We start from the raw sequence: 19,359 nt of genomic DNA, 5'->3' as shown, positions 1-19,359 counted from the left end.
TGTTTTCTGTACTAATAGGCAAATGTTATTAAATGTACCATATGATGGTGTGGAAACTTCATCTTTTGTGGCATTCGATTCTCTATCCAAGCTAACCACTATTAAAAGTTTTCAAATGTGTGTGGACTACAGGGATTACTACAACTCAATATTTTAGGATGCACAAAACATACTGTTGCATGGTTTAGCTCAAAGGGTTTGTAGAATTTATTCCAATTCCATAAACAAAAAGCAGCTATTACAGAAATATGTACATATCCATTCTTTTAAAATACTTAACACATTTCAGAAACCATTTTCAGCTTGGCCCCCGAAAAAAGGTGTCTGTGTGGCACTGCATCAAGTGCAGAGCTTTTCCTCAGGTCATTTGGAGGTTCAGGTTCATTTCTGCATCTGAGTTCTGAATAACTAAAAAAATCACGCCATCTCGTGGATAGGAGGTGGTGCTCGGCCCATCTGAAGACACCTGCAGTTAGTTTGTCAGTCAGTTAGTGTAGCATGACATAAGCTTGTCACGCAAAGTTTAATTTGAGAGCAGGCTGACTGTATTCTATTGTGCTTATATGACGGAGGAGGAAGGTGTAATAAGGTAAATTAGTTGCACTGCATTGTGGAAGAATGGGGGCCAGAACAAGTAGCAGCTACTACTCGAGCAACAGAAGATTTTACGCTGCTGAGACTACATGATCAAACCTATGACGTTTGCCACTTTGTAAAAGATTCACTGAAAACCTGTGAGGGAGGAAAATGGTTTGCAGATCATCTTTAGAGCACTAATATGGACACTTGGATTGAAGAGGTTCTTGCAGGATTTGTCCGATTCTGACCAGGTCCTGCTTGGCCAGCCAATGTGATGTCAGGAGCCACGACTATGTGAGGTCATGCGGCGCTACTGCAGGGAGTGCATGAAGCTGTCCAGATTGTACTCGCTGTCGTACTGTTGCTGGTCCCAGAGCTCTCCTAGCCCATCCAGCACTGACTTCATGGAGGCCTTTCCTGAGGTCGACGTGGACTGTTCACCCCTGTCATCCTAAAAAGACAAGAAATACGCACAGGTTCAAACTAGCTCACTGTTTAACAGTTACATCCATTAAGGTGTTCTGATGGTAAAGGTTTGCCATGGAACATTTAAACTCAATTTTAATCGTTTTCTATTGGAACATAAAGCCAAACAAAAACTCAGGTCAATTAGTCTCCTGGAACAAATTGTGTTCCACCTTAAGAGAACCCATGTTAAAATAAAAACAGATTTGTAGGCAATCCTGACAACTATTTTTACATCAGGTCCATTTCAAGAAGGCTTGTATTCTCACTTTGTCTAGTGTGAAAAGGTTGAGTAGTTGGTCTGTTCCCATGCTCTGCAGGCTGGCATTCTCCTGGCTGATGATAGTGTTGGCTATATTCATCTTGAACTTCTGCAGGCCCATGATCTTCTCCTCTAGGGTGCCTCGAGTGATGAGCCTGTACACGTTCACGACCCGTTTCTGCACCATAGAAAACAGATGCGTTTAAGATGAGGACCCCACACTCCTGTGGTGATCAACATAGCACACAGCAGCATGCCCGCTTGTGGACCTGGCCTATCCTATGAGCGCGGTCCATGGCCTGCAGGTCCCTCATTGGGTTCCAGTCATGTTCCACGAAGACCACAGTGTCAGCACCAGTCAGGTTCAGACCAAGACCACCGACGTGTGTGGTCAGCAACAGCACATCAATGGATGGGTCATTGTTAAAACTGGAGCCAAAAAAAAACGACGAGAAGTCCAGATTTAGAAGTGCAGTCAAATGGCAGAGTAACAGTGCGAAGCAGCACTGAACACCCACCGGGAGACGATGGCGTGGCGCAGGCCAGCCTGCACGCTACCGTCCAGCCTCAAGTATGTGACGGTGGGCATTTTGGGTTTCAAGAGGTCATGCTCAACAATATCCAGCATACTCTTCAGCTGACAAAAAATGAGCACCCGATGCTGAGCCACCACTGCCTCTGTGCTCCCTTCGGCACCCCCGCCACCAAGTCCGCAGTCGAGGAGCAACTGGGCCAACACAGAAATTCATTTGTTAAACAGAACCAGAAGCACCCACTAAAAAATATGCCTTATAGGGATTAACAATGCCTTCATGTATTCTTATCACTGCTTAAATTCAAGCTTGCGGCAAACAACAGCCGGCATATACAAGAGACAAAATTCAAGTTTAATGAATAAAAAGCTGATCACCTGTTTTAGTGCAGAGAGTTTAGGAGCGTGCTGAATGTCCCGCAGGTTGGAGTTTTGGCCTGCAAGCTGCTCAGTGATGCGTTTGTACTCTGGATGCTGCGGAGTCAACACCAAGCTTGGGTGGTTGCACAGCTTCCGCAGGTACTGCAGGGCCTGAAAGATTATGCATTTCACTAGCAAGTAACAGCTACCTAAGTGCCACTCATCCCTAAGGGGTTCTCAATTGTCACACATTCTCTTATGACCCACTTTTATATAAGTTTAAAAAAAAATACATTTCAGAAATAATCTATTATACTAAACATGAAAGGAAAAACAGTATTCTTACACCAAGGCGCAAATGAGTTCATTGCAAACCATAACCTCAAAATGTCATATGCTAGCACCATTGTCATCCTTTACTACCTGTACGCGACCCACCCATAACAGGTCCCGATCCACCAATTTATAATGAGCGCCTTAAATGCCAGTCGTGCTGATGAAATGTACCTGGAAGACGTGACCTGTGGCCTTCAGTTTGGGCTTTTCCTCCTCCTCTGCAGAGGGAACCGAGATGCTGTCGTCTATGCTCGCTTTAGCTCGAGACTTGGCAAAGTCTTCATAGAGCTGAACCTGAAAGTTTGTATGGAGAAAGCAACATGCAGTAAGCAGCAGAAAAAAGTTGATCTCGAACTATAATTATCTTACACACCGTTTGTGAATCTGACTTTAAAAAAAAAATAAAACAGTCAAGAGCACCACTAAATCGCAACAATGAAGCACATGCAGGGTCCGTGACAGACCTGCAAAAGACTCAAGTTACAGTAGTAGTCCTGGATTATTTTGGGAGGAAGGTCCTGCAGTACATCCTCCTTCATCCTTCTCAAAAGGAAGGGTAACACTTGTCGATGAAGCGCCTCCATGGCCAGGACGCCTGCAAGGGGGAGAGCTCAGTTCACATTGACATTACAGCTAGCATTTGGAGAAAGGAGTAGGGATCTGCCATACCGGCCTCCTGTTCCCTTGAGGAACTTTTGGCGTCACGACTGGCCAGGATTGGTTTGCCGTAACGCGCAGCAAACTGGCGCTCTGTCCCCAGGAAGCCCGGCATTAGGAAGTCAAAAAGGGACCAGAGCTCCAAAACGTTATTCTGTGGATGAGATGAGGACAGGAAGTCTTGAAGAACTTGGTCAGGAAATAAAAACATTGCAAGAAGGACCTCACCTGAATTGGCGTTCCTGACAAGATGACACGGAAGTTGGCAGCCAGTTGTTTAATGGCTTTGGAAAGTTTGGTTTTGCCGTTTTTGATGATATGACCTTCATCGAGAATACAATAATTGAATTTTATATTTCTGCAAAAGTGGAAATCAAAACCCATGTTAATAAAAAGAGGCACTTTGAAATAATAAATTGAATCATAAGGGTACTCACTTAAAAAAGTCAATGTCGTTTCGCACAACATCGTAAGATGCAACTACAAGATTATGTTTCTTCACTTGGTGTTGTAACCTGACAACAAAAATAAAAAGGTCATTCGGATTTAGTGCTGTGTGTATCTAGGAATAATACATCCCACACAAATGTATGGCCTTACCGCATTCTCTCTGTAGGTGGACCAGTGTAGTGCAGTGGGTTGAGGTACTCTTTGGCACAAAACTTGCCTACCTCATCTACCCAGTGACCGGTCAGTGTAGGCGGGCACACCACTAGAGAGGGCAGTGGGATGCAATCTGCCGCCTTTGTCTTGGCGTATTCCTGAGCCCTGAAAAGGCATCAACCAATCGGAAAGCCGGTTCCGGCTCACTTGTATCTTGTGAATTTGATAATATTCCTACCAAGGGATACCTTTCGCATTTGAGATTTGTACAGTACCTGAGGTAGTGATCTCCTGCTAGAATGCAGATGGACTGCAGAGTCTTGCCGAGGCCCATGTCATCGCACAGGATCCCATGTAGCTTGTACTTGTTGAGAAAGGACAACCAGTTCACACCATCCTAAGAGATGAAAGAATTGTATTTTCGCTCATGAAAATGGCACTTGACATCAAGACAAGTAAATGTAAATGTGCATGTTTCAAGAAAAAAAAAAAAAAAACAAAGGAGGAAAATTTAAGGAGTTCAATGCAACTGTAAATTAAAGAAACTAAACTAAAGAATTTTTTGTCCTCAACTACTCTATACAGTATACAACTTGTATAAATAAAAAAAAACAAGAAGAAAAAACAAATGCTGATAATGGACCACCATTAAAGACAAACTTGTCTGAACAGAGAGGTTATAAGAGAAGAGTAACCCAGAGAAAGACTCATACCTGCTGGTATTTCCTTAGCTCTGCCTTAATGGGAACAGGGATGTTGTAATTCTCTAGTTTTCTGCCGTCTAGCAGTTGTTCCAAGAAGTGTCGCTCTCTGGCCTTCTGTCGGATCAGGTCAGCCGACATGGCAGGAGGGTCCGGTATACCTGCCTGGGAAACCAGTATGCCATCTCAGAGTGGGAGGAAAAGGGTGCTTGCTAGTCCCACATGTCAAGAGTCAGAAATGCTGCATGTTGGATTCTTATTTGTGTTTCCTACCTCCAGTGGCAATAGGCGGATGAGCGTAGCAAAGCACTGCGTGGCCATGAAACGAATGCTGTCACTAGGATCACTCATACGTCCTAACACTGGTACTACCAGCAGCACTATGTAGGGCACAATATCCACATCCAATTGTTCCATGACACCTAAAAGCAGGTCAAGGACTATCTCACCCAAAAATAAAACGAAACAAACACCTTCAATGCACCATTTCTTGAAAAGTGGTCACAGCCAGTCAAATGACAGCGTTTGAAGGATACAGGCCAAAGCCTCGATGGCCCCCTCCTGTTTGGTGCTGTCATGAATAGCAGCTAACCAGGGTAGTACACACTCAAGAAAAACATCCATGGTCTCCAGCATGGATATTTTACTAAGTACGCCCACACACCGTGAGGCCATGTGACGCACTGCCGTGTAAGGATGCTGTAGGCAGGTAAACAGATGAGGAAGGTGTTCCAGCAGCTGAAATTGAACAGAAAAACAAACACGATCATTCAGTGCAACAACTTTGAGTAATCCCTCTGCAACTAAATATTCTGAGCCTGAAACTGGGAGGCCCAAGGAAATAAATCAACATCAATAAAGATTTGTCAGCGCACTTACTGGAACAAAATTTGCAATGAGGTAATTGCAAATACAATAGAAAAGCCATGGTGGTTAAATCATACCAGAGGTTTGAGCTCATGGGACATGGCTGCAGTCATGACTTCAAGCACTTGTAGCGAGTTTACCAGTTCCTGAGCTGCAACATCGCCTCTTTCCAACTGAATCTGCCTATCTGGAACATAGTAAAGTCCCTTAAACTACATACAGCATACCCATGAGTCATAAATGAATTTTTCTTTTCAAGCATTATACACAACAGTGATTATTAGAAAAGCATGAATTTGATCATTAACATACCTATAACATGATTTTCATTAACTGCGGTCCTCAAAGGCCCCACTGTGTTCTCCCAAAGGTATGGCAGGGACTTGGTGAGATCAACACCAAAGTGCCTTGCAATGGTTGTTAAGGAGAACTCCGCCCCTCTCCTTTGAATAAGACATGGCTTCCTCTAAAATGAGATAAATACTGTAGAGGCAAAACCCAATATGTCTTTTTTTTTTTTTTTCAAACCAGCTCTGAGTTTGCAGCTCATTCCCCCATACCTCATCATTCTCTATGCCTACGGCGCTGCCTGGAGGAAGGTCAGATGTGGGAGTCTTGGATGATTTGGGAACAGGGCCTCTTTTACTGGTGATTGCAAATGCTGCCCTTTGGTGACGGTACAGAGTCATGATGCCTCGAGTTTTGTTAACCATGTGATGCAGGCAGTCTTTGTCCAAACCACTGCCTAATGTCAACCACGGAAAATAAGTCAGTCACTGGTAAACAGAGAGCTAAAAGTACTTTTACACTGGGTCCTGTCAACCACGACTAATCTGTCTGATGACCATCATTACAAATTCAAGATGGCATCAACTGTCAGATTCATGTAATGAGACCACATGATAACATTACATCATTTGGTCAGCTTTCAAGTGCTGTTCTTACCTTTCGAATTTTCCTGTGTGGGTGGTACGGGACATGCAGCTGAGGGGGTAACTGAGGAGTCCGCACAGACTGAGGCACAGAGGTTTTTGATAATCTTGGGGTTGGGACAGGGTGAACGCCCACCACACTGCTGCAGCAACTTGGCAATGAAAGAAGCGGCATAACCCTGAATAAGCATGTTCTCCTCCCGCTTGATGGACTCCATCAGAGGTCGGACCAGTGGGTTGAGTTTGTCAGGAAGCACTTGCAGGTTGATCACTGCACAGGCGGTGAACATGTGGACCCGGAGATGCAACAGCTGCCATTCATGGCTGGTTTCCATTACAGTGGCTTGTGCCTGCTGTCGTTTATTGTCCAATACCTGCCACGGTTTTGTCTTCATATTCAAACCAGCTGTTGATTCGGTGAAGATGGTGGTTAACTAGGGAATAAGCAGGAGAATGGGAGTTGTGACAAAATGCCAAATGCAAAATGAGTTGTGACCTTTAACATACTTGTTGATCAGCTCGGTGCAAACCTGTTTTGTTTTTGTATCTAGGTTGGTTGTATTTTTTGTGGTCTGCCAGACAGCTGTTTAAAATGGTCTTGACCAACGATGTTTCATGGAGGCGAATGGTACACAAATTACTAGTTTGAGTCAATTTCTGTGTGCAAGCCAGTAACATTTTGAACGTTAATATTTTTCATTTTGTGCTTTTTTGGCCGGCTATGACTTTACTACTGCGTGCATAGATTACAGAATACTATGCATATTTAGAGGTGCGTAGAAAACGGGGTTGTTGGTGTTGTAGATAAACGTAAACTGTAGACCCCCTTATAGCGATGTAATATAGACATATTGTCCAGAGCAAGTCAGCTTTGGGGTACCATTGCATTAGGCTGTTGGAGGTTTTTAAAAATATTACAATTACGTAAGAGTGCGTACGCTGGAGGTGAGGCTCTAACACCATTTCACAAGATTTATTTGGAACGCGCAACCCATATTCATGGTACAATTGCCTCCTTCAGATGCCTGCAGTACACCCACTGACAAGGCAAACAGGGACATGAGTCATGTTTTAAAAATATACAGCCCAATCTTCCTGCACAGTCTTTGAGAAATCTATCAAATAAAAATACATTATTTTCTTCTCCAGAAAATGCAAGTGTGATCACATATTTCAATGTGTGTTGGTGGTCATACCAGCTCATTGGCTTGATCAATAGTGAAAACACTACAGTTGAGGCGGTCTTGAATGTCTATGTGAGCCTCAGAAAGCAATGCGATGAGCTGCTTGCATTCATTCTGCATACGTGTGAAAGGAATGGCAATCTCATCGTAATACAACTGCTCTGACAGAATGGCGAGAAGGCGAGGCTGAACCGTGCTTGATACCGTCTGGCAATCCTGATTGGGGAAAAATTGAAAAGATAAATCAATGTTTGTTATTAAATGTATGACTAGTGGCCACAGGCACAAGAATGTAATAAAAAGAATATATATATATAATAATAAGTGATTCACCTTTTGCAGAGCAGCCCACTCACAGAGTACAAGAGCTACAGCTATTCGCTGCAGTGCAGACTTTGAATTAAGGTGAAAGAGCAACAATTGGCCCAGAGACTCAGCTGGACGGATCTCCTGAGATGCAGCGTTGAGGTGAGGGTCACAGATACACCTACACAGAGCGCCGAGCAATCTGGAGGAAAGAGATCAGAGAAACGCTTGCATTAGAAGGTAAAACTGCACATTTCAAAATTCATTGGCCGCAAGGAAAAAAAGTGTCACAGTTTGTACAATAAAAGCATGCTGACTTACTTGGCAGCCATGAGGCGAGCACGGATCACCACATAGTCCCTTGATACTGGGTCATCGGTCACTGTCTCTGCCCCTGCTATATACTCCTGGATTGTTTCCTTCACCTGGTTGGTCCCTTGGCGCGCCTTTGAACCAGCTTTATCCTTGTACATAAATATAAACGCTTTCAACGGTATGTCCAGAAATATCTATACGTTAATTGTTGTTCAAAGAGAACCATTTTTACAGTACATTAAATTATGCTGATGTCATTAAATAAATGTCAGACTATTTTTGGAGCTGCATCTCCAGAAAGTCACTGCTTTCATACCCTGGTTTTAACACTCCTTGTCACATTTCAACGGTTCAGAAAAAAAAACTACATTTCACGTGATATAAGATTAGGATGGACAGAACTACCTTGGAGCGGACCTTGACTTCAAGCAACATGTTGAGGTCGATGGGAATGTGCGAGGCCTGCATCATGAGACAAAGCCATGCACCCATCCATGGACAGCTGGCTGCTACCACATACTGTTGTGGAGCCTGAGAGAGTAGCTCTGTCCACACCTGTATGCAAGTTACAAACAGCTTAACACAGAGCTGGTGACTAAAATATAACAATAAAAAAAAGATGTAATTGTGTCCAGTGCAACAAACCTTATGGATCAGTTCCAGAATTTCCTCATTGCTTTCTAGAATACAAGACTGGAAAATGTGCCGAAGCATATCTTGTAGGATGGGGTTGATCCACACTGCACATTTCTGATGAACAAAAAAATATTAGCTCTGGATAATATTATCAGGCATCCATATTGACTACATTTTAGCAATGAATTAAAAAAATAAAACACTCAATATTTGAAAAAATTATTACACCCCATTGGCAATTATCGTTATACAAATTTTACCTGGTCAGATTTAGACAGCAGTGTGAAAAGTGTTTCCAGTGCTGCCCGTCTAACTGATGAGATGGTGTGTCTCAAGAAGGGCCAAACCCGGGGAACCAGCACTGTTAATGACTGCTGCATACTAGTGGGACCAAGAAAGTTTACCAACACATTTCCAACATATATTAATAATATGTCCAGAGAATTAGCAAAACAAGGGTTAAAAACACATTATGAAACAGTTAGAGCTATTCAAATTCAGGAGAAAACACTGGACTATTGTTGTGATAATGTGTCATGTAATCAAAGTAACAAGACGAGAGTGCCACAGTGATCACCACCATTTCATTTGAAGAACTACTTGTTACTATTCAGCTTTTACTCTGTGAACCTCAATTAGACCAACCTGCACTGTCGAACCTGCGGGTAGGTGAGCAAAGACGATAACAACGTCATGATGCTGTTGGTGGAAGCAGTGAGGTCGTCCAGATCCAAAAGAGCATCCCACAATGTGTTTATGATGTATGGTACCTGTGGTGCACATAGAATTCTAAACATTAAATGATGACAAGAATGTGCAAAAACAATAACTACATGTTTAGTTTAACAGTGTACCGTGCAACATGCTTTTAGAAGAAAAGTACTGTACTGTACTGTGCCTGACTCTGAACCTAACCTTATTGGGCAATCGCTGTACCAAGCCTTCCACCACAGGGATGAGTGCTGCAGCAGCCACAGCTCTGACGTCATCATCAAGGTCCTGAAGGCCCACAGTGATGGCAGGGAGCAGCCGTGGGAGTAAAACAGAGATCATGTCCTAAGATGCAAAAAATAACACAAATTATGTTTAGTGCAGATTTTTCACTACAAGAGAATATTGTCCTCTTTATTCAAACGAAATACTTATGTTAACATAATATAGGAAAAATCGCATTATTCAATTCCACAAATCGCAACCAAGCACATTCATTAAAGTATGGGGATCAAGTCATGCGCGTCTCAGTCTACTTCAGCCAAACTGAACACGTGGTACCTGTCGGACTGCAAGAGCATATTTGATTCCAAGCAGGCCTCCATGACGGACCTCCCACTGGTCTTCTTTGAGCAGCTTCAGCAGGACATCTACTGTCATAGACACACCAGTCTCATTCATGTGGCGAAGAGCCACACCAAGCGTCTGAGCACATGTCTCCCGGACAGGTGCCACTACCTGGTAAGAGATGAACAAGGACCAAGTAGAATCTCTGTAACAAATCTGTCAAACATGAGTGTTTTTTTGTGACTTTACTTCAGAAGAGTCTGGGTACAAATACTTTTTAAAGGACCAACAATGCTCTCATTGTTAGGAACTCTAATGGTGTGGATGATAAACCAGAGCTATGTGTGATGAAGACAAACCTCATCCGATACAAAATCTCCAAAACGGTCCAGAGCAAAGACACACAGCAAACGGATGACGAGGTCTTGTATCCACTCCTCATGCTGTCGCAACATCTTTACCAACATAAGAGCCCCACAGTTAGTGCTCAAAAGTTCCACTCAACATCAACTCAAATGAATAATTATCATATACCTGCTCTGCAGTGCTTCCCATAAGCTTGCCACCTCCTGCACCATGGGACTTGAGGATTTCTCTAAGACCAGTGCCTGCACCATGACGGATCTGGAAACGTTACATTTGATTTGTATTACATAATGTATAGTAGGAAGGTAGCGCTACACCCTGTAAGGAAGCAATGCTCCACGTGTAGCAAGTGGGACAGAACAGTATAGTATCACTAACTCTGAGCCAGGCAGCGCAACCAGTGTGTGCTGGGAGTGGTTATGCTGCGCCCAAATACTAGGGCTGGGACAGTACTTGGGTTCTGTACTTTCTGCACGCCCTGATGGACCGCAGTTTCCTCTAACCACTGTCCTACCCACCTTTCCATGTCCTCCTAGTATGCAATTGACTTTGCATTGATGCCGGTGTGCGTTGGCGTGTCTGTTGCGCATACGCAATAAATATTACTTATATTTATGCGTTTCCCACATCTTCTCATTCATTGATGTCCTCGTTTCTGCAGCCATTTTTAATTTGTTGCCGTGTGTGTGTGTGTGTAGAATCTAGGGAGGTCGGGGTCTGTTTTCGTGCTGCAGGGCCATACGCCCCTCGTCTATAACCCTACGCCTAAAGTTTATGGAGAATTGGGACACGTCTCGTTTCTCAGTGAACACGCATTTCTAGGGGGAAGGGACAAAACGAGACATAGGGGGTGGTACTGGGATTGAGCACAAGCTTCTCCTGTGTTGATATCCTGATAACGCTTGCTGGACACAAGACAGTGGAGCGACTCAAAAAGGGAATGTTGACGTTATTAGGCACAAATGACTGCAGGAGTTGCCTTTGCCATTAGCTTTACTTTTAAAGCTAGTCGAACATTTATAAATAATATAATTTATGGGCGGCGGCACGGTGGTCGACTGGTTAGCACGTCCACCTCACAGTTCAGATGTCATGGGTTCGATCCCGGCTCCGGCCTCCCTGTGTGGAGTTTGCATGTTCTCCCCATGCCTGCGTGGGTTTTCTCCGAGTACTCCGGTTTCCTCCCACATTCCAAAAACATGCATGGTCAGTTGATTGGACTCTCTAAATTGCCCCTAGGTGTGATTGTGAGTGCGGATGTTTGTTTGTCTCTGTGTGCTCTGCGATTGGCTGGCAACCAATTCAGGGCGTCCCCCGCCTACTGCCCAAAGACAGCTGGGATAGGCTCCAGCACGCCCCGTGACCCTTGTGAGGATAAGCGGTATCGATAATGGATGGATGGATAATTTACGGGCTAACGAGGGCTCTTCACTTTCCTGTAGCCTCGGTTGCGCTCAAAATATGTTCACTGCAAGCACGCAAACAAGTGCATTAATGATACCTTTGCATACAATGGGAAAACAATATTAGAGAGAGAACACAAACCTCTGGAAAAAAACCTAACAAAATCAATTACATTATTCAGTATGAAAAATAATTGTTCCTCTTTATGCACAAAAACGTACTGAACCATGGCTCAAAAACTGAGGAATGAACCGCACCGTGGGTTATTTACTACCCCACCCCTACTAAACACCTGGAGAAACTGAGTGCAAATGAGAGGACAGTCCAGGAAGTTTGCAAATGAGTTGTCTAAGTGGCCCTACTCCAAGCAAATACATTTCATGGGCTTGTGTCCAGAGACATACTAGTGCATAACCACCATCAAGCACATTAGGCATTGGAAGTGTCCTGGAGTTGCTGTAAAGGCACAATGAGGAAAGGTGGACTGGGCCTCAACCATCCAAGGGGGAAGCGCGAGCTTGGGCAGCCATCCTGGGATGGACCCGACTGACAGGACACCACCCAAAACCTGAGTGGTCCACCAGCCCCACTGGTTGCACCCGACTGGCCCACGGAAGAAGGATGAAGGACCCCAACGACTTCCCCTCAGACAACCACCTCACTCAACTATTTTAGCATAGGTGTGCTGTTCTTACAATGGATTAAGAACCCCCATTTTAACTAGTGAAATGCTGCACCTACAGTGCCTTAAGGTTTTAAATAACTTTTTTTTTTACCTCCCAGGAAGGATTAAAGAGGTCATTGCAGAGCTCTTCACTGAAGCTTTCCAAAGGCCACTCTTGTATCTAAAAGTAAAGAGAAATTAGTACATTATTCACACGATTCTCACTAGATATCGATACATTTATTAATAAATGTCTTGTTTCATTACCTCGTCTGAGAGACTGGAGTTATCTGGAACTTTGTTGATTAGGACTTTATGTTCCGTTGCTGGCTGGTCAGTAACTATGCTAGTGGTTTTCCTTCGTTTCTCTTCAGGCTCTCCTTCAAAACTGTCATTACTGAATGAAAAGGGAGTAAAGGTTTATCATGTTATTAAACATAATTATACATTATAAAAAGTCAATTGTTTTTAAACCAACTTTCAGCTAGCAAGCTTACAACACTTAAACATTATTGTAAACAATGGTATGCCCTACTTGACAAAATATTTAAAAAACACATCAGTGCCTTTGACTTATTTGTTTACATCGCTAGAAAGGCCCAAAAGAGGATGTACTTTCAGCAACTACTGTGGAAGGACAGCCTGCTACAGGAGCAGCTGACAGTTGTACACAGCAGTCACTGAGTTGGTTCTGCGATCATCGCCGTTTGGTTTGGTGCCGCCACAAAGGAGGACAAAAACTGACTGCAACAGGCACTATATTGTTGTTAAAAAAATGATTCTACAAGATGAAAAGTTCCTGGACTGGTGTAATAAAAAATGTATTTCAAGCCCAAAGTACAAAACCACCAGTTTTCCCTCAATGTGGGCCAGATGATCACTATGACAAAGATTTATATTGGAAAACACAAAAATGGCAGTGTGGCAGAGAAGACTGGGAAAGTGCATTAGACTCCAGGGGGTTTACAGGGAAAAGCTGCAGCTTATAGTTGAGGCTTTTCTGACACACCTCCTACAATATTACTAGGGGTGTAACGGTACGCTAAATTTTGGTTCGGTATATTTTCGATACAAAAAAATCTGATTTTTTTTTTGTCTTAAATATGTTTATTTTGAAGAGAAGACAAGTAAATGGTACTTTTTTTTTTTTTTTTTAAATAAAATAAAAGCGAACCATTCGGGTGGTATTCTAAGAAATTACACCAGAATAAAAAATACACTAACAATAAAGACCTCTTAATTTTGTAAATTATTAAGACACTTAAGTCTTTAAACACTCAGCAGCAACAGCCTATGACACATCTAAGTTAAAGTTAAAGACAAGTTGTCATTACAGTACATACTGTACACTTTTTGTGATGAAAAAAAAATACAACAGTTACAATTATTGCTAGCTGTATTAAAACTCTTTTTATAATGAAATACAGTAACTTTAAAGTCTTAATGAAATTTACACTTTTTAGGCATTGAAATCTTTGAATCTTCAACAGCATATTGTAACGAATTGGGTTATCTGTGTTGTGGTTGGATTTGTGTTTTGCTGAGTTGTGATGTTTTCGAGGTTCATGAATGCACCGTACGGCTAGCGAGAGAAGGAGCGGAGAACGAACAACAGAGCTGTTGTACTTTGTTTTTAGCTAAAAATACTGCTTGCTTCCTCGTCTAAGAAACATTCAAAGTTGGATATTCATTATGTTAGACGTGTTGCCTGCAACATAGCCGCCAATCTCATGTAGCAACGTCAGCACACAACTTTGGGACTTTTACACGTACCTTTCCCCATCGGCGATTTTAACAGGAAAGCTAGAATGTTCCTAAACAGGAGACCACAGTGTACGGGGCCCTTCAAGCTCTGGCTTGTTTGCGTATGCCATTATAATGCATTTATGATTTATCACGGCTTCTGGCATCCTGGCTCCTCTTTAGTGCCGCCGTCCTCCTCTCCCGTGTGCAACAGTCAATAGCGCCCATGCGTAAGATCACGCTAATAAGGAGACCAAACCGAACGCAAGTGGACCGAACCGAACATGCCATACCGAAATGTATTAATACACCCACGTGTACCGTTACACCCTTAAATATTATCGTATTTTAACTATTTATATTTACATGTGTGCCTCCATAACTACTCGAGGACTTACATGGTGCAACAGCTAAGATGTGGGCAGACAACATTTTCTCAGTTGGTTGGGATCATTTTCTCAACGTATCCCAACCAGGACAACTCCATCCTTCTGGACCTCCCCACAATTTCTTCACTTGTTGATCAGTAATACCGCTCTGTCTTACTTTCTCATGATTTCCCCTAGTTTGCATAATGTGTAAGAATCTTAAATTCACATTTTAACATTTTTTTGGGTATGTATAGTGGACTGACACTAACAACAGTCTACAATGTCTTTGTGTGTTTCGCATACTGAGCATTTTTCATATTTGACTTAGTGTATATGGGTAAAAAATGAAAATGCAAAAAAATGCAGTTTCCCTATATGCTTTGTCTCACCTTTTTTCATTCGGATCCAAGTCTCTGGATTTTTGTTTTGCAACTAGCTTTGCCAGCCTCTTTGCCTTATTCTTCTGGCGATTGCTCATGCCTGGTCGGAATTCGGAATCTATCAATTCGGCAGCTTGAATAGGCTGAAAACATTAGATTTGTTATTTCATTTTATAAGACAAAATGCAAACACACAGTTTTATTTAAAGAGAACCAAAATTAATGGTGCCAATACTCAAAGCATTGTCAAATGCACAGCAGCTGTACTCTGAAATAAAGTCTGAGTTAACATCGGCCCATACAGAAAAAAAAGCGTCATTTTATTGTTGCAAAGTACTGATACTTGCCTGTTTAGAACCTACATGTAAATTACCAGTGACAAAGATTTTACTTTAGTTATAGGAGTGCTATAAGATTGTTGAATCTTGACAGATACATAGAGAAGATACAGAGTGATTTATCAATGTTACTGCGAGGCCAAAGATCACACTTAAGCATAATCATGATCCATTAAATTTCACTCTGATCTCTCAGCCTCTAGGACTACATTCAAACACTTCACCCAACAATGAATGTTTGGAGTGGAACATTCCAACTATGATGCCATCCAAGCTATACTTTATTTTATCATTTCCTTCTTGGCCTTACAAAGCAACATCTGAGGACACAATTTTGAGCTCTGGGAATTATTTGCTTTATTTGCCTGACTTTTCACAGACCAACCGAATATCTCACATCAGAACAGCTAATGCAAAATACCTGGCAGCAGATGCCTACACGTGTTCTGTTCAGGTTAAGAAAAGCTATGACGCTGAAATGAAGACCTACAACATGATTATGGGAGGTGGATCCTGCTGTGATCTTGCTCCCGTGAGGCCTTGACCCACTGGATGGACACGTGTAGTCGAGGTCCTCGTCATTAAACAGCTCCTCTGTGTCCATGCCAATTGCGGCGCCTATGTCAAGCCCCAGCTTCTTCTGAAGAAGCTTTCTTTGACAGGCCAGACGTTCCTTGGGGTCCATCTCACCTGAGAAAATAGAACAGTTGGAACCATTCAAACAATCAAGTCACAAGACTAGTGCAGAAGCCAGAAGCAAATTATTAAATGGTAATAGTCAGTAAAGTGCCACATTACTCGCATAACTCTCAACAGAGTAGTCCATCGACAAATGCTTATGAATAAAAACTGCTAGGAAAGCAGTTGGTGAGCACATGGTTGCAAATGGGATGCAAATGATGTGTGCTTTCAGGCCTTTTAGCAGTTTTGTGTGGATAGGGATCGTTTTGGTAATGTTGAAGTCTCTATACAAAACATTTTAAACAAAAATTATTGACAAAAAAATGCCTCTTCAGTACACAGTTCCCATGTTACGATGGCTTGACTTACACATTTTGTCATCTTGCAATTCGAACTCCGCCCCAGCAGATCCCAGAAGAGACGCGCCATGTTTGAGTAGGCGGGAAATGTCAAAATGGTAGAAACTCAGCCTGTCACAAGCTGGATCCTCTGGTGATAATGACTCTATAAGAAAAGAAATGGATGATTTTCATTACCGTAAATTGACAAAGTGCAAAAGAACACCTTTGGGTCTTTGTCTATTGGTCTGCTTTCTCAGAATAAATTCATGAAAAGAAAGAAAAGTCCACAGTGTTTGAGAACTTAGATTTTCCTAATTCTTGAAACAAGTCACGACTAGATATCATGACTACAATAAAGTGAATTTGAAAAAAAATATGATTAAAACTACCAAACATAATTTTCATTCAAGAAAAGCAAAGTGTATTCACACGAAAACATTTTTTTGATGATTTTACAAATTAATACAACCAGAGTTTTGTTAGCCTTTATTGTTTGTAAACTAAACCAAACAAACATGCAGTGTTAATATGGCCAGCCGTGGCAATCACCTTCTTTAGGCTTTGGGGCAGGGTTCCACTCCGGAATATTTTTCACAATAGCCTCTACAGCTTGGCCTGCAGCTATACGAGTGTCCCAATTGGGACTCCTTAGATAGGTCAAGACCTTAGAATAGACAGAGCCAATTTATTGCACTGGAAATTCAAATGCCAGATGAGTAGAACAATTACAACTGAAAACAAACAAGCCAGCTAAATAGCCCTGATTATTATGTTATGACAATCATTTAAAAAAAAAAACACGTTTTGGAGTAAGGCAATCAATCATACCTTAGATAATAGATTATTGAGCTCATGCGGGTGCAGTTTCACCACTTCTCCAAGCTGCTGGGCTGCTGCTTTCCTAGTTACTGGAGTAGTTCCAGTGTCAAGTAGGATGAACAAACGATCAAGTCTAGAAATAAATGTATATAAGGTCATCACAAACAACAAGAAACACAGTGATGCCTGCATAAGACAATATTAATTACTCTACAATTACTGGAGCGTGGATTGTGTATCTGGAAGTAGGTGTAATTCAAGAATAGAATATGTGATCAATGTTCACATTCTATTTTTCCTTGGGAATGTATGGGACAACAGACCCATGTCTAATGATCAAGGGGGTAACAGTGCTTTACTTAAGAAATCTATAAATACAGTGGAGTGGATTAGAGGTGTACCGGTCCCCCCCCCCCCACACAGGTAAAACTAATACCTGAAGCTCACCTACAACATAGTGGTAGATTGTTAAGCAAATGATGACTGCGATCACACAAGGACTACTTGAAACAATAAAATACTTCAAACATCCTGCGTGTGCATAGCCATGCAAAAGTAGTGGGATTATTCTGACAAAATTCAAAAGTATATTCATGCTGATTAGCATTACTCTACAACTTCACTTACAGTGTAATAGAGCTCAGTTTTAGGGGATTAGCTGATCCAAACATCATGTCATCACCTTTTTGTTGTCCTGCATCTATCGAGCAACTTGGACTACAATTCATGAAGCAGTGGTGCTCAACACCGCTGCACCAAAAGATGAAGAGCAATGTGGAACCTGCGTCAACACGAATGTGTACGAGTGACTCAAGTTTTGCCCCAACATTACGCTGTGTTCCCAAACCGGCTGTTAGGTTAGCTTTGTCACTGCGCCGTTCTTTGGTAAATCGAACGCCACAGGGTTAAGTATGCTAGCTAGCCAATTGTTGTAGTGAAGTCCGACACATAAAAACTATGCGTTAGCGTTACGTAGGCCAATCTTACCTTGTTACAGCCATGTTGCGGAGTCCTATCTCTCTTCCCGTCCCACATTCAAATCGAAACTAGGGACTCAACACGATTGCTGTAAAACGGTTCCAATGTGGCGAATATTAGCAGGCGAAGTCATTAGCTACTTAGCAGCTAGCGTTAGCGAGTCGAGGCCCGGCCGTCTGCGGATGTGCTACTGACCGCCCCAAGTGTGTCGAACCAAGACGCCGAGTTCACTATCAATTCATGGCTTCAAAGTTGTCTCTCTTGCCTCCCCACTATCTTCTGGCACCAAATATTACCAAGTACCAGACACATATCAATCCATAGCTTACGTCACCCTTCAGAACTCTCCGCATATAAATATTTCAACCTAATTAAGTATAAAGAGTTATTTTGTGTCGCTGTGAGGGCGACCCAGTAGACTGTTTTTATATGAGGGGCCATCTTGCATTTATTCCTTCCTCCGTGGTAGGCGATCGCTGATTGGCTACACACATCACAGAGAGCCAATCAACGCACACGTTAAAAGGGGAGACGAATAAAGAAAAAAAACGTGAATAGACGCTTTTTTTAACCTTTGATGCGTAAGGGATGATTTTATTTCGTGTGGATGTAGGCGATCTTTAAAAACACGACATGTAGCCAATACATCTATTTGTGCGTTTGCACAAAACTCCTCAAAAACGTACTTATGAATCATATTTTGACAAGACTGTTTTTCCAAAGCTGTCCTGTTTTTGTCTTCACGATTTTTGTACTATACTATATTTCTCTGCATGTTCTGAGTTTGATTTTATGGGTTGGATTCAATGAAATGCTAGGGTGGTGGGGAAGGGTCACAATACATAGAGCTGACCGTGGTGCTGAACAATTCTTTCCTTCTTAGTGACAACATGATTTGAAAAAAAGGAAGAATGGGCAATCTTATTTTACTTGTAGAATTAAAAATGTCTGTGTTCATGAATTGTGTTTATTTGAATTGAACGAAGTGTTCATGTATTTTTGAAACAAAGATTTGACATTTTAATAATTAATCATTGTAATTATTTTGACTATAGATTAATAATTTTGACTACAGTTGGAATTAATTTCTCCTTGAATTAAAAATGATTCTCTGATATAATGAGCAGTCAGTCTATTTAATTTAAATGCTAGTGAAAGGTTTAGTCTGAATCACCGACGGACGCCAGTTCAAACTTAGAGGCGGACCGGTCTATAGTATACATTATTTTTTTAAATAAAAAAGGCAAATGACGGACAACGG

General features: G+C 42.1%; 1 protein-coding gene across 1 annotated transcript; it reads right to left on the bottom strand.

The window, feature by feature from the left end:
* Nucleotides 1–183: 183 nt before the first annotated feature.
* btaf1 (BTAF1 RNA polymerase II, B-TFIID transcription factor-associated) lies at nt 184–18,538 on the bottom strand. Its single transcript, XM_086045493.1, has 38 exons — nt 18,108–18,538; nt 17,130–17,253; nt 16,851–16,965; nt 16,330–16,464; nt 15,770–15,969; nt 14,951–15,084; nt 12,715–12,844; nt 12,560–12,628; nt 10,548–10,637; nt 10,373–10,468; nt 10,008–10,184; nt 9,651–9,791; nt 9,381–9,505; nt 8,996–9,116; nt 8,745–8,849; nt 8,505–8,654; nt 8,106–8,248; nt 7,812–7,986; nt 7,491–7,694; nt 6,308–6,728; nt 5,923–6,107; nt 5,675–5,828; nt 5,440–5,549; nt 5,032–5,233; nt 4,769–4,917; nt 4,508–4,660; nt 4,070–4,191; nt 3,792–3,959; nt 3,629–3,706; nt 3,420–3,549; nt 3,204–3,345; nt 2,999–3,129; nt 2,706–2,828; nt 2,217–2,369; nt 1,825–2,033; nt 1,576–1,735; nt 1,314–1,484; nt 184–1,030 (listed from the first exon to the last, which is right to left on the bottom strand). Exons 1-38 carry the CDS (start codon nt 18,119–18,121, stop codon nt 890–892), a joined length of 5,550 nt encoding a protein of 1,849 aa, XP_085901619.1. The 5' UTR covers nt 18,122–18,538; the 3' UTR covers nt 184–889.
* Between the last annotated feature and the right edge of the window lie 821 nt (nt 18,539–19,359).

Source organism: Filicampus tigris, chromosome 11 (genome assembly GCF_054856515.1).
Source record: "Filicampus tigris isolate MCC_2025a chromosome 11, RoL_Ftig_1.0, whole genome shotgun sequence".
Classification (NCBI taxonomy): Eukaryota; Metazoa; Chordata; class Actinopteri; order Syngnathiformes; family Syngnathidae; genus Filicampus; species Filicampus tigris.
Note: the sequence above shows the minus strand (reverse complement) of the source record. Positions and strands in the feature narration are given on the sequence as shown.